This window comes from Equus quagga, chromosome 11, assembly GCF_021613505.1.
Source record: "Equus quagga isolate Etosha38 chromosome 11, UCLA_HA_Equagga_1.0, whole genome shotgun sequence".
Lineage (NCBI taxonomy): Eukaryota > Metazoa > Chordata > Mammalia > Perissodactyla > Equidae > Equus > Equus quagga.
The window spans coordinates 41444711-41469132 of NC_060277.1; the positions used below are offsets into that span (position 1 = coordinate 41444711).

Sequence of the window (24422 nt, forward strand, 5' to 3'; positions counted from 1 at the left end):
GTCCGTGAGGCATGGGAGCTGGGGAGAGAGCAGTCTCAGAGGAAGCTGCAACACCTTTTATGACCTGGCCTCAGAGGTTACACACCATCACTCCGGCTGCATTGTATTGGTCAAGAGGCTGGAACATGCATCCCACCTCGTGATAGAGGAAGGTCAACACGATGTTGTAAAAGAAAATGTGAGATGGGATGACCATGGTGTTTTTAGGAAAATACAGTCTGCCAAAGTGCCTAAAACTTGTCTAGCGCCGTGCAGCTAAAAAGCACGCTCCGTTTTGCAGATGAGGAAATTGAGGCTCAGAGAAGTGAAGTAACTGGCCCGAGGTCTCAGGTCTGGTAGGAAGGACCGCAGCTTGGTTCTGACTCCTGGTCCACACTGGTGTAGCCTATCCAGGTTATCTCCCTGTATCTCCCTTGATGCTGTTGTCACCAAGAATCATGCTGATTGCTTCATCTTTGCAGCATCTTCCAGGTGTGCCATGCTCTCTTCATTCAAGTGTTTTAGATAATTCCTTAGATGCTATCTGTCTGTAAATTGTCATTTTATTGAGTTGAGGCTGTTTGTCTTATGGAAGTAGGTTTCAACTAACTACAAAACCCTCCTTCAAAGGTGCTATAGCAATGAAAAATTATACATTTTCTGATATTTTCCATGCCTTTTGCTTCAAAAATCTCAGGAATGATAATGACATTATAATTTGTGTGTTCATGTTCTCTTTGATTATCTGAATATTACATCTTATTTGTATCTGAAACAGGAAAGAATTAATCACTTCTTGCTTTCAGTAATTTCCATATTACTTGATCATCTTTAAAAGGAGGTTTTACCATTTTTTGGTGTTCTATCTGCCAGAATTAAACTAAAATCCAGCTGCCATAATCATATTCTGTTATTCTTGGTTTCAGGTCAAACTTCCCTTTCCTGTAGATCAAATCACAGACCTCCCAAGGAACGATTTCCAGATGATGATTAAGATGCACAAGCTAACCTCAGAACAGTTAGAGTTCATTCACGATGTCCGGCGGCGCAGCAAGAACCGCATCGCGGCCCAGCGCTGCCGCAAGAGGAAACTGGACTGTATTCAGAATTTAGAATGTGAAATCCGCAAACTGGTGAGTTGACCTGTCCGTTGCGTTCAGTACCCAGGACTGATGCAAAGTTACAGTAGTGAAGGCTGGAGAAGCAGAGAGAAGGGTCACCATTCAGGGAAGTTGGGTTTTGTTTTGTTTTGTTTCTTAAAGATTGGCACCTGAGCTAACAACTGTTGCCAATCTTCTTTTTTTTTCCTGCTTTTTCTCCCCAAATCCCCCCAGCACATAGTTGTATATTTTAGTTGTGGGTCCTTCTAGTTGTGGCACATGGGATGCCTCCTCAACATAGCCTGACGAGCAGTGCCATGTCCGCACCCAGGATCTAAACCAGCGAAACCCTGGGCCACCACAGCGGAGTAAATGAACTTAACCACTCGGCCACAGGGCTGGCCTTAGGGTTTATTTTTAAACAAGTTTCTCAACAGAAATAATAGCTTTCTATCTGCAGTATGTGTGTCTGTGTGGGTGTGTAATAGTGTGTGAACATTTTATATCCTTCAGCCGTACGTATAGAGTTCTTTTTTCTTTTCCATTCAACATGTACTGAGAGCTAACATTTGTTGCACGCATCTATGGACCAGGTGTTATTCTAAACTGTTTTTGCAATGAGCACATTTAATGCTTACATCAAACGCTATGACTTCAGCTCCACTTTATCTCCATTTGTGGAGGAGGAAAGCAGAGGGCAGGGAGCGTAAGTAACTCCTCAGGTCGTGGCGGAGCTTGAGTGCAAACCCGGTTGTCTGGCTCCAGATCTTGTGTTTTCACCACTGCTTTTCCTGACCCCCCACAGAAGAGTGTAGTTAGAGAGACACCCTTGCCCACTGCCCCATGATCTCGTGAAGCCCTTTGCAGCCCCTGGGTCCTTGATTTTGCAGTTCTGCCTCCAAGTGGCTGTCACCTCTTCCCTGTGCTTGAGAGTGTTTTGTCTCAGGGAGGAAGCTCTCGTCTCGCTAGCCGCCCCTCTCTCAGACGTCCGTGCCCCCTTCTCCTTGCTAAGCAACTTTAAGCGACAAGAAGTAAATCCAGGTGGCATCTGGCTCCTGATGGTGGCTCTGAAGGCAGCCAGCACACCCTCATTCACCTCCACCTTTCTGCTGGCCCAGTAGCAGCAGCTCATCTCAGGTGCCGTGTCTGGGTGAGGCTGAGGAGTGAGGCCCCCTAATGCGGTCATGATCTAAGTGTGGGTCCTCAGACTGCACATGGCAATCCTTAGCCTCGTGGTAAGCCGCGGTCCTGATGAGAACCTAAGAGCAAGACAAGGTGTTTGAAAAGTGTGAGTAAATGTTACGTGTTGTCAAGATAGTCCTGGACCTCAGGGTCTTTCTCTTTTTAATTTAGTTAATACCCACCAAGCAGGGAAAATCTGCTCATGGTCAGTGGCCCCCATCACCTACAAAATAAAGCCCAAGCTCCTTGGCAAGGCACAGCGTGCTGTCTGCGATTCAGTCTGTAGCTGCCCCCCCTTCCTGGGACTGGCCCCCTTCTGAAATCCCACCAACTGCACTTTCCCTGCATCTCCTACGGTTTATACCTCTGGGCTCGTGCCTCTGCCGTTTCGCCTCTACCCTGGACATTCCTTGACTGTTTTCTTCTCTAACTGCGTCCTTTGTTCTTTAAGAGTCAGGTTACTGTCACTTCTCCAGGAAGCCCCTTTCCAGAGTCCCCCGTGAGGCTGGGCACCTGCCCCTGCTGCCCTCATCTGACGTCTGGCTTCATGTTTATCACGTTCATCTTGTGTTATCTGTGTATGTGTGTGTCTGCCCAGCCCCTGGCACTAGATGGTAGGTTCCTCAGGACAAGGACAGTGTCTTGATCATCTCTGAATCTCCAGTGCAGGCCAGTTGAAGCCTCTCAAGAAATATCTGTTGCCCTGAAATTTATTGGAAATTGTGACTGGGTCATGAGATTATGAATCCCTTCTTTCTTTCAAATTTTTATTTAATGTTGTTTGAACAACAATAACAATTTTTGATTTAAGCCACATAAGGAAGCAAGACATTGCTGCTGATGAGTGTGGGTCCTCTGAAAGCCTCTGGGCTTAGATAGGGAACCAGGAAGGCTGCGCCCACTGGGTGCGAGTCATCAAGGCCTTAAGCACGTGTCTGTGACGATTCCAGCCCCGTGCTCCTCTTCAGGTACTAGAATAACACTAATCGCCGTACTTGAGAACTGCCTGATTTTTGTAGGTAGCATCTTTCTCCGTGTAGTTCTGTAATACTGAACAAGTAAGAAAGTCTAAGCCACACGCCAGGCAGGTATCTAAAACACTTGGCTAATATTGCTCAGCTGAAAAACCAAGAGAACACCTCCTAGTTGTTCCCCCACTTTTTTGGAAACCCCTTAAATAATGTGCCGCGTTTCACTGCTGAGGGAGAGTTTCACGTATTCATCAAGGTACATCTGTGACTTGGAGCTTCATGCTTTTAACTAAGGCCCTGATTTATGCTGCCTTTCCTGCAGAGAGCCAAGACACTGTCACCCACTGCCCTTCAGTTTCTTCCCCCCTAGGAAGTGGCCCGGAACGTTTTGAAGATCAGTTCTGGGGGGTCAGGGGGGAGTGGCTTGGCCAAGATGATGTGGTGAAATTGAGACTGAGATTCCCATCCTGGGAATGGCTGATGTTCCTCTCACTTTGCAGACTTCCAGGTCACAGGGAAGGAGGTCCAGGTTGTGTAAGACTTTTTTTTTTCCCCAAGGAGACCTCCCAGATGTGTTTTGTTTCTTACCCGTCACCCTCTGGCTGGGGTGCTGTGATCACTCGCCTGGTCCCAGTGGCAGGGATGGCGCTGGCGGGCCGATGCCACCCTGCGAGTCCGTAGCACACACACACTCACTCCCCACTCCCACGCTGTCTCCCGCATGCCGCTCAGCTTTTCCAGACTTGCATAATGTATTTCTCTCGAGTTGCACTTGTACATCTGTTTATTTTTCATGTTTAGAACATGTTTTCTTGATAAATTTATAAATATTTTAGCAGGTGCCCTTTCCCCGTGTAAATCTCTGTCTCCGACACACACGCCCACACCGCCTGCCAGATTGCATTCACGTTCATGCATGCGGCTCCCGTGTAGGGGGCCCCGTGTCGGATGTTTGCTTCCCCCTGCCCACTTCATGTTCTCTGCCGTCCTCTCCTCCCCTTCCTGCTCACCCTTGCGAAGGGGTGGTGCGGACTCACTCACGCTGCTTCAGATGTCCGGTTTCTTCATCCATGTCATTCTGTGTGCCTCATGGAGCCGCCACCTCCCCTCTCCTCACACAAGTAGTTATGTAAAACCGTAGTCAGTCTCCCCTCTGGTGGCGAAATTCATCTCTCTGATGGGGTGTTGAATTTCAGTAACACAAGAGCTTATGTGGGATTTTCTTGACGGAAAACATCTCAGAACCTTGGACTAGTACGCTAGGCTCGGTCTCCACACCTCTCTGTCTGCCCTCTCTGTGGCCAGGGAGAGTCAGTGTTTGAGACTCATGCACAGTCTCCAGTTGTCCTAAAGAGGATCGTTGTGTTCAGTCTGTCTGCTGCAAAGGCCACAGAGCCTGCAGACATTGGGTTGAACCATGTGAAATTGCCAATGGTCAATTTTTTTTTTTGTAATTTTCATTGGGTTTTTTTTAAACAGGCTCTTTTTTAGATAAGTTTTAGGTTCACAGCAAAATTGAATGGAAAATACAGAGTTCCCATATACCCCCTGCCCCCACACGTGCACAGCCTCCTGCATTATCAGCATCCCCAACCAGAGTGGTACATTTGGTACAATTGGTGAACCTGCATGAACATATCGCTATCACCCAAAGCCCATAATTTACATGGGGCTCACTCTTGGTGGTGTGCATTCTATGGGTTTGGACTAGCGTATAACATATATTCACCATTATAGTGTCACGCAGTGTACTGTCACTGCCCTGAAAATCCTCTGTGCTTCACCTGGTCATGCCCCCTGCCCCTTGGTCCCTGGCAACCACTGATCGTTTTACTGTCTCCATAGTTTTGCCTTTTTCCAGAATGTCATATGGTTGAAATTGGTTGATTTTTTTTCCTGATTTTTCTCCCCCAAAGCCCCCCAGTACATAGTTGTATGTTTTTAGTTGTGGGTCCTTCTAGTTGTGGCATGTGGGACACCACCTCTGCATGGCCTGATGAGCAGTGCCATGTCCGCACCCAGGATCCGAACCGGCGAAACACTGGGCTGCCGGAGCAAAGCATGCGAACTTAACCACTTGGCCACGGGGCTGGCCCCTGGTTGATTATTCTTGACCTTCAAAAATGGCAACCTAATACACTTGGGGAAGATTTTCAACTACGGGCTTTGGGACTGAGAGTTTTCCAACTGATTCTCTGCAAACCCCCAAATTCCAGGGAACTGAACCCTTGACTCCCTGTAGTTTTCTGGTTGGTGGTGATTTTGCTGGTCGCGTGGCCAGGCCCAGAGAGGAATGAAGAGATGCCACAGGGAAGGTGTCAGAGTCAGTAGCACATCTGCCTCCGGATGGGATACTTGGCACAAGTTTGTGTCCAGGCTCCCTAGATATATTTTTTAAGTTTGTAGATCCTGACCTACTCATTCAGGAGTTACACTGTAATGTAGGATACAAAAACAAAGGTTGGAAAACCCCCAGAAACGAGGTCTTATGTCCTCCGATTCGGGCTTCACCGGGCCTTCTCTATTTTCTGTTGTCCAGGTGTGTGAGAAAGAGAAGCTGTTGTCAGAGAGGAATCAGCTGAAAGCGTGCATGGGGGAGCTGTTGGACAACTTCTCCTGCCTCTCCCAGGAAGTCTGCCGAGACATCCAGAGCCCCGAGCAGATCCAGGCCCTGCATCGGTACTGCCCTGTCCTCAGACCCATGGGTCTCCCCACAGCCTCCAGTATTAACCCTGCGCCCTTGGGTGTCGAGCAGAACCTTGCTGCCTCCCAGTGTGCGGTGGGGGACAGTGTGCCCTGCTGCTTGGAGCAGGGCGCAGCTCCCCCTGGCCCGCCCTGGGCACCCAGCAACGCCTCAGAGAATTGTACTTCTGGGAGGAGGCTGGAAGGCCCTGACCCTGGAACCTTCTCAGAGAGAGGACCTCCCCTTGAACCCAGGAGCCAGACAGTGACTGTGGACTTCTGCCAGGAAATGACTGATAAGTGTACAACTGACGAACAGCCCAGGAAAGATTATACTTAGTGACTCAGCCTGCCTCCCGGTTCTCACACCTCCCCCACCCAGGTGTTCTGTGGTCAGCCTGTGGCGCTGTTCATCTGTCGTCTGAAGAACCAAGAAGGAATTTGGTGCACACTACAGAGGTCTTAGCAGCAATACTGTTTCTAAGTATTCCCTCCTCTCTTCAAGCAGGAGTGATAAATAGTTACCTTCACAATGGTGCTACCCCTTGCTCAGGCAAGGAAAGACAACAGTGATGACACTGTCTGTCTGTGGGTTAATTTCAATCTTAACAGGGATAGACTAAACACCTCTAGGACCCAACCACGGATTTTTTTTCTCAGTGGCCCATGTCACAAACCCTATCTCAGGAATTTCTTCTGAATGTTCAATTTTTTTCATTGAAGACAGCTTCTATACACATCAAAGTTTTATAGCTAGACTGTACATATTATATATAATATATATATAAAATATATATATCTCTCCATATGCAAAAGTCCTGCATGCCTCAATTTTCTCATCCTAAAACTGGAAACTTCATTTCTCATTGATAAACAGGTTTCAACATTCCTCTTCTTTTGTCTCTGAGGCTAGAACTAGTTTCGTAACTGTCATGGTCATTTTTCTTGCTTCACAGTTCAATTTCACTTTGTACTTATTTATGAATAGAAGTCAATGTTGGAAGCTTTTTTTGAGGTTTTACTTCAGGCCTTTTTTTTTGTTTGGTTTGGTTTTGGCACCATCCGCTGGTGCCATGTGAGTATTGTGGGTTTGTGTTTTTCTCGCAGATACTGTACAGTCATGGTCAACTCTGCCACTTGCACTGAGTTTTGGGTCAAACCTATTTTCTTAAATGAAGTTGTAACTTCAGTATAGCTCAAATATACTGTATATTCTTTGCTTTTAGTTAAAAAGTAAAACATTTTAGCTAATTAAAAAGCACTCAGGTGATAATTATGTAGGAAAAACAATCTTGCCAAATAATGAATTCATCCTAGGATGTATAGACAATAAACTGCTTGAATATTTTTATATTTCACCTCCTCCCCACCCTTCCCTAAGCAAAGTTGAAATGCAGTTCGTGAGTTCAAAGTTGATGCCGGATGTTCAGATTCCCGAGTGGGGAGAGAGTTTGGACGTCTCACTCAAAAGTGCATCCAAACAGCAGGAATTCCTGATTTTACACCAGAGCTCAGCAGGCATCGGCTCCTAGAAATCGAGTTAGAACCGTGTGCTCACGCAGGGAGTAAGTCCCATTCATTTCAGCACTTCCTGGAGCCTCTGCTTGCTCCTGGAAGTGTCGTGCTGTAGGACCTTCTCCTTTGAAGGACTTGGCTGACCAGCCACCCAGCTTCCCTGCCCAGGACCAGCCTCCCAGGACATCTCGCCTGAGGGCATTTGAGAGGCAGCCCTGGGAGTCCTGCCTCTAAGGGGATCAGTGCAGCTCACCCAGAGTAGGAGAGAGCAGGGCAGATGTGAGCCTGAGGTCTGTTCCTGATGCACGCGGAAACATTTCTTTCTCCTTTCCTTCTCCAGATGCTTTGAGTTGAATTCTGAGGTTTTTCCACCGGTCTTTTGTCCAAAGGCAAATTTCATTCCAGGCTTTGGACAAGATATGGCCAGGAGGCCTCCCTCCCCCCTGCCCCCACTACACACACCTACCCTCACCTGATGATAATTTTCTTCTCTTGCTGCAAAACTGGTTGGCTTGCAACCCACAGAGCAGCTTCCGTTGGCTCTGGGGGCATGTTGGCCCCTGGCACGTTTACAGGAAGGTGTGCCCAGATCCCGCAGCCACAAAGGAGGAGGAACCAGCTCCCTCCCTCCCGTGGGCCCTCCAGCCTGGCTTGGGGAGAGTCCCAGATGAATGGTTTGATGTGGGGATGGGGTGGTGGGCAGTGGGGACTAGATGGTTGACTTTGTTTCTTTATTTGTGCCATTGTTTGGACAATATTAAAGCTGCATGTAAAAGGGGAAATTAGTATATGATGTAGGCGAAAAGTGAAATCATAGTAACATATGTTTTAGTATTATTAACTTTTTTCTGTACAAATATTAGCGCTAAATGTTTAAATATGTATGGATGCCAGAAATTTGTTGGATCATGCGGTAGGATTTTTTTTTTTTTTAAAGGCTTTTCTTTTAAAATAGCTCCACTTTTAAAACCTGCCTCTGGGTTTTTGTTCTTTCTCATGTGTGTATGTACGTGTGTGTGCCTGTCTGAGACAGATTTTGATAAAGCTCTGTGTGAGAGCCACCGTTTTTGTTACGGTTGTTGGAATTTCTTGGCCCAGGAGAAGGGTTCTGTGCTGCACCGTGAGGTTTGCCTCCATGGGAAACTGGTGACAGCTCGAATTCAGACTCAATGTGAATCACCTGATACATCACAGGTATGTGTTACGGTGGAGAGTCAGCCAACAGTATTTTGTTTTTAACTCTCTTGTTGCCTTTTTTAAGTGACCTCCTCTTCTTTTAAAAAAAAAAAAAACGAATGTTTTCTGCTCATATCATAACCAGGTCCAAACCAGCTTGTTGGCGTGATTTACCCTGGTGACAACTCATGTGCAACTGGTAGTCTTGACCACATTCCGTCCGCTCCCCTTTCTGTTGTTGGGTCCTTGCACACCTGCCCGGCAGCCGTTTCCGGGTGGGGAGGGGTCTCTTTATTTCTCTCCACCCTAACCCAGCCCACATCCTCCTCCCACCAACCCCCACCTCGCTTTTCTTCCTCTTCCCCCACCAAACCCCTGCGGTGGGAACTGGTTAAAAACACTGCTCAAAAGACTCTTTCGATTTCTGAGAGATATTTTAACAAGTTGTTGTTATTTTGTTCACTATCTACCAAGAACAGCGACTGGCTTTGTGCAATTGTTTATGTGACGCGTCTTTGTGTTTACTACTCTGAACCATGTGTTTGTCAAAATTATTTCTGGGTTGATTCAAAGGGAGGACTAGCTGGGGGCCAGAATCCAAATGGCCTCAAGTGGAGCCCGTCTCCTTTCTCTGGGATCCCTTGGCGAAGCCCATGTCTTTTATGATAAAGAAAAGCAGTAAACAGCAAGGGATAGTGTTTGCACAGCATGTTGACATTTAGTTGTGTTTTTAAGAGTCGTTCCTTACAAAAATAAAGGACCCTCCAGCCATGGACTGTTTAGGAATCTCCAGGTAGCCAGGGCAGCATGCTTTATAGGGACACGGACAGTGGAGGTGGCCGTGGGGCTAATTAACATCCGCCTGAATCTAGTCCTCCCCTTGATCTGCCTTTGCTCTGCTTCTGTCTCCAGACAACCTCCCTTGTTCAGGTTGCTCAGGCTGCGGGCAGGTGAGTGTTTTGCTGTATGTGTCTGTTTCTCTGCGTTATCTGGGGGTGCCTTGAATAAAATCAAACTTCAAGACATACTGATTCTGGAACAAAACAGTTGCAAAAACAAACAAAAGAGCTGGCAAAGTTCCTGGGCCAACCTGCCACTTCTCCTCCGGGTTCCCGAATAATGACTCAGGCGTCAGAGGTGATGCTGCAGTAGAAACGTTATTTTGTGTATTGTACAAGTAATTTATTAACTGTCTTTCTAAAGGTATGCTGCTTTTAAGATGCACTATGATTTGGGATTTAATCCTTGTGTTGCTTTCCCAAGGAAGTAAAAAAAGGCTAGTGATTGCTATGCCAACTGCCCCTTCTCCTTAAAAAGGAGGGCAGGGACCAGCTCCAGGACTTGCAGCGAGGACTGCTGAAGTCAGGGGCGCAGTGTGACGGGCAGTGCGGTCAAGAGGTCTAAACCTACACTTTCTCTTTTAATACTTTATGATTGCCATTAAAGAAAAAGAAACAAATAAAATTATAAACCTTTCAAGAAACCGCCTGGTCCTGCCCCTACGAGCTGCTCCACGTGCTATGGAGGAGCCTAATCCTCTCAAAATGAGGACAAGCCTACAAGGCTCTTTCAAACCCCGATCTGGCTACCTGTCTCTATACATTACACCCCATTTGAAGTAGGAGCTGCTTAATAAATGACTTCAAACTGCTCCACTCTTGCTTATAGTTTTGGAGGAGTCACAGATCCAGAAGGAGGAAGAATCAAGTTTTGTCCTCAAATCACTGTAAATAGACTAAGGAACTTTTTTTTTTTTTTTTTTAAGAATAAAGCTGTTCACTGTGTGATGAGTTAGTGTTTCTTCGCAAAATCGAGGATTTCGTTGTAGGTTCAGTCCCTGCCAAGTCAGTCCACAGCACAACGCCCTGTGTGGGGTCGGTGTTCGTGCAGACCATCTGTGTGTGTGGAGGCATTCTGTGTTCAAGCTGCGTGTTTGCAGTACTGGCCGAGCCATCTCATGACCCAAGCATCAAAGACTGATGCTGTAGAATAGAATATATCTGTGCACAGATAGTGTGTGCAAATAGTATTTGTACATAGAAAAGACCTATGGTGGCAGATTGAGGATAAATTATTCAACTGACGGTGCAAAAACATTTCTTGCAAAGAAAAGTAAGTGTATAGTATTTTCCTACACTCCACCCTGGGAGATAATATTTATATCAAATGAATATCAGTGCATTTTGATTGTGATATGAAAATGATGCTGCCATTTTGTGAAGAATACCCACTTGGTTGCAGAGGCCCACTTTCGTAGATGTGATTTAATGTTGTGACGTGGTGTATGCATTTTACTCTCAAGCAATGGATAAGCGACTCTGGCTTTCATTTTCATTCCACTTTATTGACCTCAGATAAAACAGTGGCCCTCCTTAGAAGCAGAAGTGCACCGAGACCATTCATTTCAGGTAGACCCGCGTTCAGTGCCAAATGCTCCCATAGGGATGATGGACATCTTTATCAGGAAAGAGTGAAGGGACTTCAACAAAGAGGGTTTTTCCTACAGATTGATGCTAAGTCTTCTACCAAAACATGTCTGGAGGCAGAGGAGTGACCCCTTGAGTCCTAACAATGCATTTTGCATGTGTCAATGCTGGGGTGCCCATTCACACTCTGTCATAAAAGACCTGCCACTAGCAGTGAGTGATCAGGAAGATTCCAGTGCATCCGGGAGCTTTGGGTGCTGGTTACACACAGTGAGCCATGCGAGGCAAGCACCACCTTTGCTTGTGAGGCCAAAAGGGCCTGTGAGAATTTGTTCCAGAACCAGTCTGATGCAAGTGCACCTCTAATAAATGCCTTACAAACTCCAGAGGCCATATTCAAAACAGGGTCTTCTCAGTGTATGCAAGGGGCTGCAGCCCCTCCTCTCTTCCTCCCCAGGTCGAACAATACGGACAGTTTCACACATATCTACCTGTATAACCCTCTGTACCTCTCATAACTGGTCAACGACTGTAACAGGTTACATCAGGTGTTTTTCTACATACTTTTTACACAGATTCTATGCGATTAATGTAACTTAATTCAGTGCATCATTTTATTGTACTAGTTCTTAGGCTTGTCTTTTTTTTCTAAGTGATTGTGGTTTTTCTTGTGGTTTTTATTGTAAAAATGAAATGGCTGTTGATGCTTATTCTCTGTAACTAAGAATTTTTACCTTTTTGGGAAAAAAGCATTGCTATGAACTAATGAATTGAAACTTCATTTACTCATTGTAAATACACTATTGTGCAAAAAAAAAATTTTCACTCAGTTGAATTGCTAGTGTTAACTGAATTTTGTCTAGACACCATTTCTGTTGATGAAATAAAGACATATCATTATGCATTGTAAACTGATTTTCTCTGCCTCCTATCCCTGTGTTATGGATCACAGAGTTGGGGGCCCTTAGGAAATCTTTTCTCCCAGAGAAGCCGTGTCTCGTCCTCTGGTTTGGACCCTCACCTGCTACCTGATTTATCTGATTAGAAATCTAAAAAATGTGATAATGCCACTGTGATTCCTCAGCTTTGAGTTTTAAAAAATCCCTAGTGCCTATGAAAGTAGATAAAAGGCATTAAACCCCATTTCCTGGTTCGGATAGTGTGCTGTAGCTGTGAAAATGTCACCGTTGGGGGAAGCTGGGTGAAAGGTATTGTTACAATAACGTGTGAATCTACACAATTATCTCAAAGGCTTAATTTAAAACAAAAATCTAAATGAAAGTAAATGCGGGAAGGACATTAAACCAACACCAAGATACAATGAATTGCAGGGCAAGAAGTTTAGGATACAGTTAAATGCAGTTAAACCAGAAAGATGTATTTGGTAATTTGAGTCTTGGATTTTGATGTAAAGGGAAAACGAGATGCTGAATGGTGGGCAGTCCAGATGACCACGAGTGACACTGGTCTCAGGAGCCGGCTGGCTGAGCTGTCAGTGAGGCTGTAAATAGTGAATTCACGTTACCTGGGGAGGGTGCAGCACTGCCGAAATCTGAGCTTCAAGAAGTGCGTGGCCGCACCCTATCTGCCAGTTGGGAAAACTAAAATTAAAAGTTGCTGAATTCTCCTCTAGGCAGGTCTCCACGGGCGGCCTGCTGAATCAAGGAGGGCTGCCAGGGAGCATATCACGGGGTTGGCAAATGGGCACCGTTCTGAAAATGTCATTATCATAACGTTTTAGGTGTGAGAGGTAAAATACAGAAATGAAGTTATTCAGTCCATTCCAGGAAAAAGGGATGAGTCACAGTCCCAAAATGTTCTGTAGGAAACCTGGTCATTTAGAACTGATGGGCACTTGACCTTCAACCCTGACATTTGTGCTTGTCGCTGGAACGGCAGTCGTGGTTGGCTACAGAATGAAGCTGTTGTGTCCCACGGAAGAGAAGCATTCAGACACTGCCAGCCCCACACGGCAGCAGCCGTTGTCTTTCCTGCTTTGAATGCGCACCTTCAGAGGGATTCGTAGCTCCTTCCAGGGCACAATGAGGATTCTTAGATTAGCTACCCCCATACCAGGCCCTGCCAGCAGTTCTGTTGTCGGTATTTGGAAATAACTGAGCTGTTCTTTGAAATAGTTCTTGAATTTTTCACTCTTCTTCAACCCTCCCCCACCTCCCTGCCCCCTCAATGAGGATGCATTAGCAAGAAAGTACTTGATGTTTAACACCAGCTTGTGGTGGGGCCCAGAGTGGAACGGGTTTCCAATTCTCCCCATTGAGCACCTTTGCCTTCCTGGTATAAATGAACATGATACTTCCTGTAGTCAAAGAATCAAAGCCCAGAGAGATGTAGACAGCTGTCCATCCCACATCCCATTATGCAAGTGTCTTTCCTTTCATTTGACTGAAGAACATGATGCCTTCTGTCCCCACACCCACCCCTGGCTCCTACACATCCCAACATACTGGCCTTCTGAGTCAACCAGACAGAGGCATGACTGGTTCTCCATGGCTGGCTTTTGCTCTTTCCCTTTGATACAAGGGCATGCCTGAGACAGTGACCCTCGTCCTAAAGCAATGGGTAGAAACCTTCAGAGAGACGCCAGCAGTTACTGGAGACGTTACATTTATACTGGGTCCTTTCAATCCTTTATCCTCTATGGGGCAGTACAGTTGTTTACCCTGTAAAGGCTTTTGAGGGTGAAGGAAATTTAAATTACAAAAAAATGGGAAAAAAACACGGCCACACAGCTTTCTGAGTGAGTCTCTCATAACAAACCTGTTAACAAGACATGACAGAACACCAGTGAATAAGGAATAAAAACTGGAGAATTGGAAGCAATGGGTAATGTATCATCCTTGGCATCTATACATAACATACATTCATTCAACCAACACTGTGCTACATGCTGGGCATCCTGGATTTAAAATGCACAGGCCTTATCCTTAAAGCTATCACAGGTTAGTCGGGCAGACAGATGTACAAATAAATCCTTGCCTGGAGGCTGCTGATTGTTGTGGACAAGAGAGAGAGCAGGGCTTCCTGGGAGGAGCATGGGCCTTGGAGCAGCTAGATCTGGGTTTGAATTCCAGCTGCGCAGCAGGCACATCAGCTCTGTGACCTGTAGCTGTGGGGCAAGTTACTTAATCTCTTTGAGCCTTCTCTGACCTATAAAGTAGGGGCAAACAATAACTTTACACAGTTGTACAAGGTATAGATAATGTGTCTTAAGCACCTGGAATATGGTCTGCCCTTTAAAATGGCACCTGTTTGGGCTTGGTCCCAGTGTCATTTTCACCACTTGGTCTTCACTGGCTCTTCTACCAACCCACTGTGGAACAGATCACACTTCTTCATGTCTCCGCACCTCATTTCCACCTCTGCAAAATGTGAGGACAGAAGACTCAGGAGCCGTTTGGGCTAGAAACACAGACCAGCCCCGTCCAACACTGGGCTCCCTTCTGCAACATCCCAGGCGATTATCCAGTGTATTAGTCAGGGTTCTCTGGAAAAACGGAACCGATAGGAGATAGATGATGACAGACAGAAGATAGATGATGATGATGATAGGTAGATACATAGATGATAGATAGATAGATGATAGTAGGTAGATGATGATGACAGATAGATGATCGATATAGATAGATAATAGATGATAGACAGATTGATTGATGAGAGATTTATTATAAGGAATTGGCTCATGCAATTATGGAGGCTGAGAAGTCCCACCATGTACCTTTTGCAAGCTTGAGACCCAGGAAAGCTAGGGGCATAGTTCTGAGAACTATAGAGCCCATGATATAAGTCCCGGTCCAGGAGCAGAAGAAGACTGATGCCCCAGCTCAAACAGAGAAAGGAAATTCACCCTTCTTTCACTTATTTATTCTCTTCAGACCCACAACGGGTTGGATGATGGTCACCCACACTGGGGAGGGCAATCTGCTTTACTCAGTTCCCCAGTTCAAATGCTAACCTCATCTGGAAACACCCTCACAAACACACCCAGAAGTACTGTTTAGCCAAATATCTGGGCACCTAGTGATCCACTTGACACATAAAATTAACAATCACACCCAGCCTCAGAAAGAGGCTGGTTTTTATATATCATTACAGAAGGTGTAATGGGGAGCTCACCTCTGACGGTTAGAAGGTGCTTCCTAGAAATAAGATGCATCTTCTATGTGCCTCTTCTGCAAAAAATAAAAATTATCTATCATCTACCAAAAAAAAAAAGGTACCCATCACTATATTTACTATAAGGCTGATACAAAGAAAGTCTTGATGGGTGGAAACAGTTGGCTGAGAAGGAGATGCTGGAACTGTCTTCATCAGAAATAATGAGTCCCCAAAAGGCAGGCACACAGGGGATGGAGGTTGCTCAGCAGCCCACCGCTGGATGGGCAATGACAAGGAGGAGCAAGAAAGCTGCAAGCAGCTGTGGTAGGGGGCATGATGCAGGGAATGAGGATAAGGCAGGGGCCAGCGCCTGAAGGCTATGTGTGCCAGGCTAAGGGGTCTGGATTTTAGCTCACAGGACATGGATGATGCAGGGCCAAATTGTGACTTTGGGCCAAATTGATTCTCCTAATAACTTGAAGCTTTTATTAGAAGGTAAGTGGTCAGGGCTAGGGGAGTCTGGCCATGGGATGGAGGATGGAGGAGCTAAGTGGCTCCTTCCATGGGAACTGAGCCCACCTTTATGGCTCTTTATGACAGTAACAACAAGCTAACGAGCTTCACTGATTGGATGGTTAGTGCTCGTCACACAGCTGTCCGTGTCTCAGTGCTCATTAGAAGTGTTAAGCGCTTTTTTATGCATCTTTCCTGGATAGCTCAGGACCACGGGGAGGGTGAGGAAGAGACGTTGGCTTCAGTTGCTCCCCTGGAAGTCCAGAATGAGATCCTGCCAGGCACCTGTTGGCCCACAGTCATGGCATCACCACTGACAATGCAGGATCCCAGCAGAAGGATAAAGTCATGCAACATGAGTGTTTGCCAGGGCTGTGATCAATATTTTATGTCATGGCATTTATGCACAAAAATCCAGCTGGTTCATCCCCAGGAAATGATGACAGGAAGAGAAGGAAAAGTTCCTCGTCAACCTCTCCTTTACAGACAGGAAGCATGTTTGAGCCCAGGCTGAGGGCAAGCTCCCAGCTTGCTCTGGAACAAGTTCAAGGGCCCAAACTGCTGCTGCAGCTGCCACTGCAGAGCTGGAGGGCTTTCTCGGCAACGTGTCCCGCTGGGCTGCTGGGTTGGGGGAGTAGCCATAGCCCAAGCCTCCTCCCCTCGGGGAGGCAGCAGCTCTTGCCCCTAGATTTTCTCTGATGGTGTAGAGCTCCTCCCTGCCTGAGCTCCAGCCCTGCCTCAGGCAGTGTGGCCAAGCGGGGTCAGGGAGGGTCTCCTTGGAGGTGAGCCCAGCTGGGAGTGCCCTGTATACACCATTTCCCCACAGGTGACTCTGGAGGGAAGTGGTTCCTGCAGTTCTTCCTACAGTTTGAGGTGACAAAGGCACAGCTTTTCTCCTGCAGATGCCAGCTCTTCCTGGGTCCATTTTTCTGGCCCCAGGCATGCATTATTTTTTCATAATAGATGAAAGTTCTAGAAGCATGTTCTAAAAGAGATAAGAAACAAAACAAACAGACAAAACAAAATAGACTCAAAGGGCTTGTAAAAGTCAGTCCTGCCCACCCACCTGGGACTCTATATATGTCACAAACACCAGGGATCCCAACAAAACCCACTGTGGTAGACAGTTCTCTCTAAGCTGCCCCAGAGGTGAACACCCACGTGAGAGGTTCTGTCCCCTGACAGCGTCACTGTGAAAGGTCTGAATCCCACCTGCCATCTCTTTCTCCAACTCCAGTTGTTGTTTTGTCCAAAATCCAGGTCTAAGACTAAAAAGGCCAACATTTTCCAAAGCTCCATTTTTGTCCCCTCCACAATTAGCCAGAATTTTGACTTTATATAATGTGAAAGGGCAAAACTGATCCAAATGTGGAATGTTCCATTTTGCAATAACCTATCCTTGATCCGAAAAATATGCTAAACTTAGGCTGCCTTGTGCAGGGAGAGCAAGAAGCAGTAATGGGGTCGAGAGGAGGCAGCTTGGGTTGAGTCGGACAGGCTTCGGGTAAAATCTTAGCTCATCTACTTGTCCAGTAAATATTAATCTACCCCCTGCTACGTTCCAAGGACTGCTTCACCGCATCCTAACTGCCTGACTTTGGACAAGTCATCTACTTCCTTATCCATAAAGTGGGAATTATTTACAGTGAGGAAGCCCATGTAGCAGTGTCTAGACCACAATCAGGCCCTCAATAAAGTAGGTGTCTTCCCTTTTCTAGATTCTTTGGTAAAGGATATAGTATGTAATATGATATATTATATAGAGCTTTTCTGCCAAAATTTTCAATAAATTATAACCATTCACCCTCCAATCACCCATCTAATAACCCTTGTTAATAATGTTGAGTCGAAAAAGTCCTTCCCAAATGAGATAAAGAAACTAGAAGTCATAGAGATTTTAGATTTAATATAATATTAAAATTTTAAAGATGACATAAACAGTGATAAGAGACAAGCAGGCTGGGAGAAAATCTTTATATACATATATATATAATGAGTTAATATAATACCATGTAAGAGTGCCTAGAAATCAGAAGAAAAACACATGTCCCAACAGAAAAATAGATAAGGATAATTCCATGATAGAAATACAGATGGCCAATAAACATCCATGAACTACCTTAGCAGTAATCATGGAAACGTAAATTAAAACAAACAGAAACATACTCAGTTCATCAGACTGGGGGAAAAAAGATAATGTCTGCTGTTGGCACAGGCGTGGGAAAAGAGCGCCAAAGTGCTGGTGAGAGGACAAACTGGTATAGTCCTTCCTGAGCAAAAACTGGCAGCATCTCTCAACATGTAAAATGTGCATACCTGTTAAAAGCAATAATTCCACTTCTAGGTACCTACCAAAAACATATTTATGAAACATTCACTGTGATATTGCTTGCAGTAGGAAAAGGTTGGAGTGGCTAACTGGCCATCAAGTGCCTTCTGGTTCATCCATACTATCAAAAGCATGAGCTAGGATAAAACTGAGGCGGCTCCACAGGTGCTGACATGGAAGATGTCTGAGACGTGTCGTGAAGGAGCAAAGCAAATTGCAGAGACAGCTCTACAGCCTGACCACATTCATATTAGAAAAAAACAAATAACAAACATGTGGACATATATTTGTCTTCAAAGACAGATTACGAATGTGTTGAAGAAGGTAGGAGAACACACCCCATGCTGTTCACAGCAGTGGCCTTTGGAGAGGGAAGTGGGAATTGAGTCCAGGTGAGAATAAGAGATGAACCCTCACATGGTCAAGTTCACATTTTACTCTATTTTTTTTTTTTTAGGAAGATTAGCCCTGAGCTAAAGACTGCCACTCTCCTCTTTTTGCTGAGGAAGACTGGCCCTGAGCTAACATCCATGCCCATCTTCCTCTACTTTATATGTGGGACACCTACCACAGCATGGCTTGCCAAGCAGTGCCATGTCCGTACCCAGGATCTGAACTGGCTAACCCCGGGAGCCAAAGCGGAACATGCGAACTTAACCGCTGTGCCACTGGGCCGGTGCCTTACTCTATGTTCTTTTATATTGCTTGAATTTCTTTCAGTGAGCATGTATTACTTTAATTTGAAAAACAATAAATAAGAAAAAGACTGTTCTTCCAAACCATTAACAGTGGTACCCCTGGTCTGTGCTTCTCCTCTCTCGCCTGGACCACTGTGCAAGCCTTCTGGCTGGTCTCCCTGATGCACTCTTACTCCTTGTCTTAGTCCGTTCAGGTTTCTATAACAACATGCTGTAGACTGGGTGGACTATAATGAACAGAAATTTCTTTCTCACGGTTCTGGAGGCTGGAAGTCCAAGGGAAAGTTGCTGGCTTCACTGTCTGGTGAGACCCTTCTTCCTGGTTCATAGACAGTTGTCTTCTTGCTGTGTCCTCACATGGTGCATGGGATAAGGAACTCTCTGGGCCCCACCCCTTTTTTTTCTTTTTCTGCTGAGGAAGATTTTCCCTGAGCTAACATTTGCACCAATCTTCCTCTATTTTTTATGTGGGATGCCGCCACAGCATGGCCACTGATGAGTGGTGTAGGTTCATGCCGGGGAACCAAATCCAGGTAGCCAAACTGGAGCATACTGAACTCAACCACTAGGCCATGGGGTCAGCCCCTGGCATCCCTTTTATAAGGGCACTAATCCCATTCATGGAGGCTGAACCCTCATGACCTAATCACGTCCGAAAGGCCCCACCTCCAAATAGCATCAGACTGGGGATTAGGTTTCAACAAATGAATTTCAGGGGAAAATAAACATTCAGACCATAGCACCCCTACAATAGATTCTCCAGAAACAGTGCTCTTTTTTTTAAAACATTTGCATCAGACCACCTCATCCCTGTGCCACCCAACCTGAACACCTTTCTGTGCCCTAGAAAAGCCCTACATATCAGCTCCGGCCCACTCCAACCTCATCCCTACCTCTCTTCTCCATGATCATGGCCACAGGAGTGCTTTCCAATGCCTTGGCACAGCTGGCCCCACCAGTCATGCCAAGGTTCTGGGGTAGGTGGAGCATCCCAGGCAGAGGGACCAGTAAGCGCAAAGGTCCTCAGGTCTTTGGAGCTCAGAAGGAGAGCGCTCTTCTTCATCATGTTAATGTCTCAAAAGATTGGAAGAGTTCACAGGGCAACTTTCTTCCTAATGCCAAAATCTCCCTCCTCTGCAGCAGTGGTTCTGAACTCTGACTGCACAGTGGAATCACCTGGGAACTTTAAAAAGTATTGATGCCCAGGCTCCATCCACAGAGATTTTTTTTTTTTTTGCTTTTTCTCCCCAAATCCCTCCAGTATATAGTTGCATTTTTTTAGCTGTGGGTCCTTCTAGTTGTGGCATGTGGGACACCACCTCAACATGGCCTGACGAGCGGTGCCATGTCCGCACCCAGCATCCAAACCAGCAAAACCCTGGCCACCGCAGCAGAGCGCGTGAACTTAACCACACTGCCACAGGGCTGGCCCCTCCATCTGCAGAGATTCTTACTGGGCATTTTTCAAAGCTTCTCTGGCGATTTAATGTGGAATTGGGAATGGGATTTACTGCTCCACAGGATCTCTGACAGGTGAAGGCATTCAGCAATGAGGAGAGCACTCCATGACAGAGGGGAGCATGGGTTCCTTAAACTCAACCAACCTTCCTCCCCATGCTCACTTGGCCAGAATAAAAGTCTGCTCCCCATGGCCACTTAAGTCTGTCCTCAAAGAACCAACCTTGACAGAAACTTATTTAGTAGTCAACAAGTTTGGACTCAAAGAATTTGTGGGGTTTGGGTGATGGCAAGGGAAATGTCTTGAAGTATAAAACCATGGTTCCTCTAGGTGGCTTTTCTGACCTTCTAAAATAGAATAAATTTCTTTCACAGGACAGTTCTCTTTTAGGGGACACATCATAAGTGGTAAAGCAACTATGGTCCTCCCGAAAGTCGTTTCACTCTGAAATGTCAACTGCTGAATCAGAATGCATCTGATTGAGCCCTAAAACTTCTGCCATCTAGGACCAAACACAGTGTAAGAAACCATTTACAGTCCATCTATTGAAAATGTATCATCATAATCCTCTGTTTGCTGCACTAATTTCTAAGGAAAGATCCCTCACTTGCAAGAAGCATGATGTGTCAGCCACAGTGCTCTGGAGTTGACAGCTGTGGCCTCAATCCCCAAGTCTTCCCACCATTGGGGAATGAAGTGACCTGCCAACTCTGTAAGAAGCTTGGGAAAAAGTAGCCATAAGTAGCAAAGCTCTGTGGCCAAAGGCATTATTTATAATTCCTAGAAACATAAAAAACAGGTAAGAAAGAGAAAGACGAAAATAGAAAGAGAGCCTGTCACCTTCATAATCTTTTCTCCAGGCTCCTAAGCATGGCTGGCCTGCACTAAAAGATGATCTGAAGGATTAAGAAAATCTGCTTCAACTAAACTCTGCTGTCTCTCCTTCAATTTTCTGCCAATACAAAGGCTCCTCTCAAGAGGAGTTCCAAAAAAGGGAAAATGATGAAAATTGTCTTGCTGACTTCACAAATGCAGAGAAGCAGCAGTAGCCCTGGCAAGGTTATTCTAAAATAGCGGTTCTCAACCCTGGTTGCACATTGCAGTTACCATGAGAGTTTAAAAAATATTGATCCTGCATCCCACCCCCAGAGATTCCACTTTAATTGGAGTTGGATGGGTCCTGGGCATGAAGACTTTTTAAAGCTCCTAGATGACTCTGATTCAGGATTCAGGACCTTGCTGCAGTTTGGCATAGGTTTCCAAGCACCCATACATTGACCCTACACATAGTTTTCTGGGTAGATGTCTGGTCACTAACAACAGTTTGAAAGAAGCATTTTAGGAAAAATCCAGGTAGGCTGACTGCTACTCAGAGTATGGCTTTAGTGCAGTAACAAAATATCTCCAAACCGGTTCATAGGAGTTATGAAACCAGGGTAGAGAGCTTCAATCATTATTAACATAAAGAATGAAACAGGAAAAAGCAAATGTGTGAGCTCAACCAAATGAGCTTACCCAGGAGGTTCCCCCACCAAACTTGGACGAGTTTTGTTCTTAATGGAAAAAAAACTGTTAGGAGTAGTGGATAAAGCAAGTGTCACTTTTTCCCCCCAGAATTGAGAAGAATTCACAGTAAATATCCATTATATCTTATAATGGCCAAGAAATGTTTATTCCACAGAGGCTTTTCAGATAACAGAATTAAAATCAATACGATATCGATTTTAGTCTTTGTGAAATATATCACCAAATATTTGTATATCACTTTTAAATGCCAGAGCTATTAAAACAATGGAGCACACTCTCTCCTTCTGTAGTGAGACAAGGATAACTCAAGGTTACAAATGATCTCTCCTCTGATCCATTTTCCACACCGTGACAGAAAGAGCTTTCTAAAGTGCAACTCTGACCCAGCTACTCTTCTGCTGCATATCCTCTGTGGTTCTCCATTGCCTCCATCCCAGGCCTGGATGCCGGTGTCTCCAGCCTCCCCTCTCCCCACAGTCCTGTTACCCTGTGCTCCAGACACACATGGCTCCCCAGACAGCCCTGCTGTGCCACACCTCTCAGCCTTTGTCTTTGCTGCTCCCTCTACTGGGACGGCCTTCTTCCATGTAGCCTACTCCTCTCAGGTCTGGAGAAACTCATCACATCTGTCAAGACTCAGTTCAAAAGTGACTTCAACTATGAAGCTTCTCCTGACCCATCCATAAAGAAATGACCACTCCTTGCTTTGTCCACCCACCCTCTCTAACGTGGCATCTCACACTTGATCACATTTACATGTTTACTTGTCTAACTTTTCCATCTAGACTCGCAGACCCTTGTTGGAAGAGATGGTATTTTATCCACTTATACACCCAGGACTTAAAAGACTGATTGAAATGAAGTACCTTTTTAATAAATTTATTTTATGAATTGAATTTAACTGAATATATTGAATGAATGAGTTTAACTCTCTCTAAATTAACCTCCCTCTCCTCGTCTTTCTCTCTCTCTCAACACACACATATATACATAAGGAAGGATGAAAGGGAGTGCTAGGAAGTAGCCCGAGTGGAACACCTCTTGTGCGAGTTCCGTGTTCAGTCAGGCTGTTTGTCTTTACTTACCATTGATGTTCTGTGCCCAGCAGCTGAAGGCAGAAGTGAGGGGCTGTTTTCCCGGTGCGGAAAGTCCAAGGAAGAGCTATTCCGAGAACTGGAGCTTCCTGAGTCATTGGGCAGCTGTCCCTTTTCAGACAGTAATCTGGACAGAAAGCTGGCCTTGCGACTGCCTGAGTGAGATCTGTCTGTCCAGACCCCACTCTCTCTCACGCTGCCATCGCTGTCTCTGCAGTGACTGTGAAAATCTGTGAGAGGCTCTCCAGAGAGTTTCAGGTCCTGGGACTGCTCCCAGGTTCCTATTGCATAGGATGGACAGTGTCTAGGAGCCGTCGTTGAACCTAAGCAGGACTGGGACGTTGTCTTCTGCAGGGCAAAGGAAGAATGGTCTGGTTGCTGTCCCAGGTGCTGAATTCTAGCATCGTCATCCCAGGGACACGGGCTGTGGACATGGAGCTGTCCGCTGTGCTGATCCTTCTCAGGCCAGTCTTTTTTACTACAAGGGTCTACTTCAAGTTGCCTGGGCTGTTGGATTTGCCACATGGTTTTAGACTTTGGCACATTGACTTGGATGACTTGTTGTTGATTGTTGGCTTGAAGAAGAGAGATTTTTTCAGGCAAGGAAGAGCAAATCATACTCTGCTGGGCTACTGAATATTTTTTCAAACGCACTGGAGGGCCTCTTTCCTCCTCAATGCACTCATTGCTGGACCTCTCATAAAGTGCCCTCATGATTTTCCTGATTCCAAGATGAAATATTTCCAGTACATTGAGAAACAAAGAGATGGCTGCAATGCTGTGCATAAAGAGCATGAAAATGGTCTTCTCTGTAGGCCTAGATACAAAGCAATCTACTGCATTGGGGCATGGAGGTTGAGTGCATTTGTAAAGCGGATGCATTTGAAAACCATAGAGAATATATTGGCCTATTATGAACCCTACTTCCAGCACAGATCTAGTCAAAATGTGTAAGACATAAGTACGCAGCAGACATCCTTTCAGAGGGACTTTATGGATCCTCTTCTGCTCCTCTAACCTCCTCAGTTCCCTATCTATTCTTTGCTGCTCATCAAATTCAAGCTCTGGATTCTCCATCAGAGCTCTAAGATGTGACTTTTTCCTCTGCCTCTCTTTTTCAAAGGCCCTGAGTCTATAAAGTGCATGGCCCATATACACCAGAGAGGGAGAAGACACAAAGATGATCTGTAAAACCCAGAACCTGATCAAAGAGATAGGGAAAGCATCATCATAACAGATATTGTTGCAACCTGGCTGTTGGGTGTTGCAGGCAAATGCTGACTGTTCGTCATCCCAAACATCTTCAGCAGCCACACCAAGTACCAGCATTCGGAAAATGAAGAGGATAGTCAGCCAGATTTTTCCCACTATGGTTGAGTGGGAGTGAACTTCTTCTAGGATTCCACCCAATAAGTTCCAATCCCCCATGGTAAGAGACTAATGTCTGAAATATACAGAAAACACTGAGGTTAATAGCACCCATGGAGTAACATACAAAGACACTGGCTATAAATACAGAAGATTCTTTTTTTATGTCAGTAAAACTATGAAGGATTTTCCAGACCTAATATTTATAGCCCGTGCTTGATGAAATGGAATGATTCCAAGGAATATCAGTTTTTGAAAAAACACCAAAGACCCTCCACAATCCGACC

At 45.6% G+C, this 24422-nt stretch overlaps 2 protein-coding genes across 6 annotated transcripts in view; one reads left to right on the forward strand and one right to left on the reverse strand.

Annotated features, from left to right (window-relative positions):
- Nucleotides 1-11946, forward strand: part of BACH2 (BTB domain and CNC homolog 2) — a 334588-nt gene extending 322642 nt beyond the window's left edge. For all 5 annotated transcript variants that reach the window (XM_046676518.1, XM_046676521.1, XM_046676519.1 and 2 more), the window contains exons 6-7: nucleotides 906-1112; nucleotides 5772-11946. In XM_046676518.1, coding sequence (XP_046532474.1) covers nucleotides 906-1112; nucleotides 5772-6254 — 690 coding nt within the window. In that variant the 3' untranslated portion in view covers nucleotides 6255-11946. The remainder of the gene's footprint in view (nucleotides 1-905; nucleotides 1113-5771) is intronic.
- Nucleotides 11947-22557: 10611 nt separating this feature from the next.
- GJA10 (gap junction protein alpha 10) lies at nucleotides 22558-24195 on the reverse strand. Its single transcript, XM_046674644.1, is given in 3 exon segments — nucleotides 22558-22614; nucleotides 22616-22750; nucleotides 22753-24195. Coding segments are annotated over 3 exon segments (1635 nt in total).
- Between the last annotated feature and the right edge of the window lie 227 nt (nucleotides 24196-24422).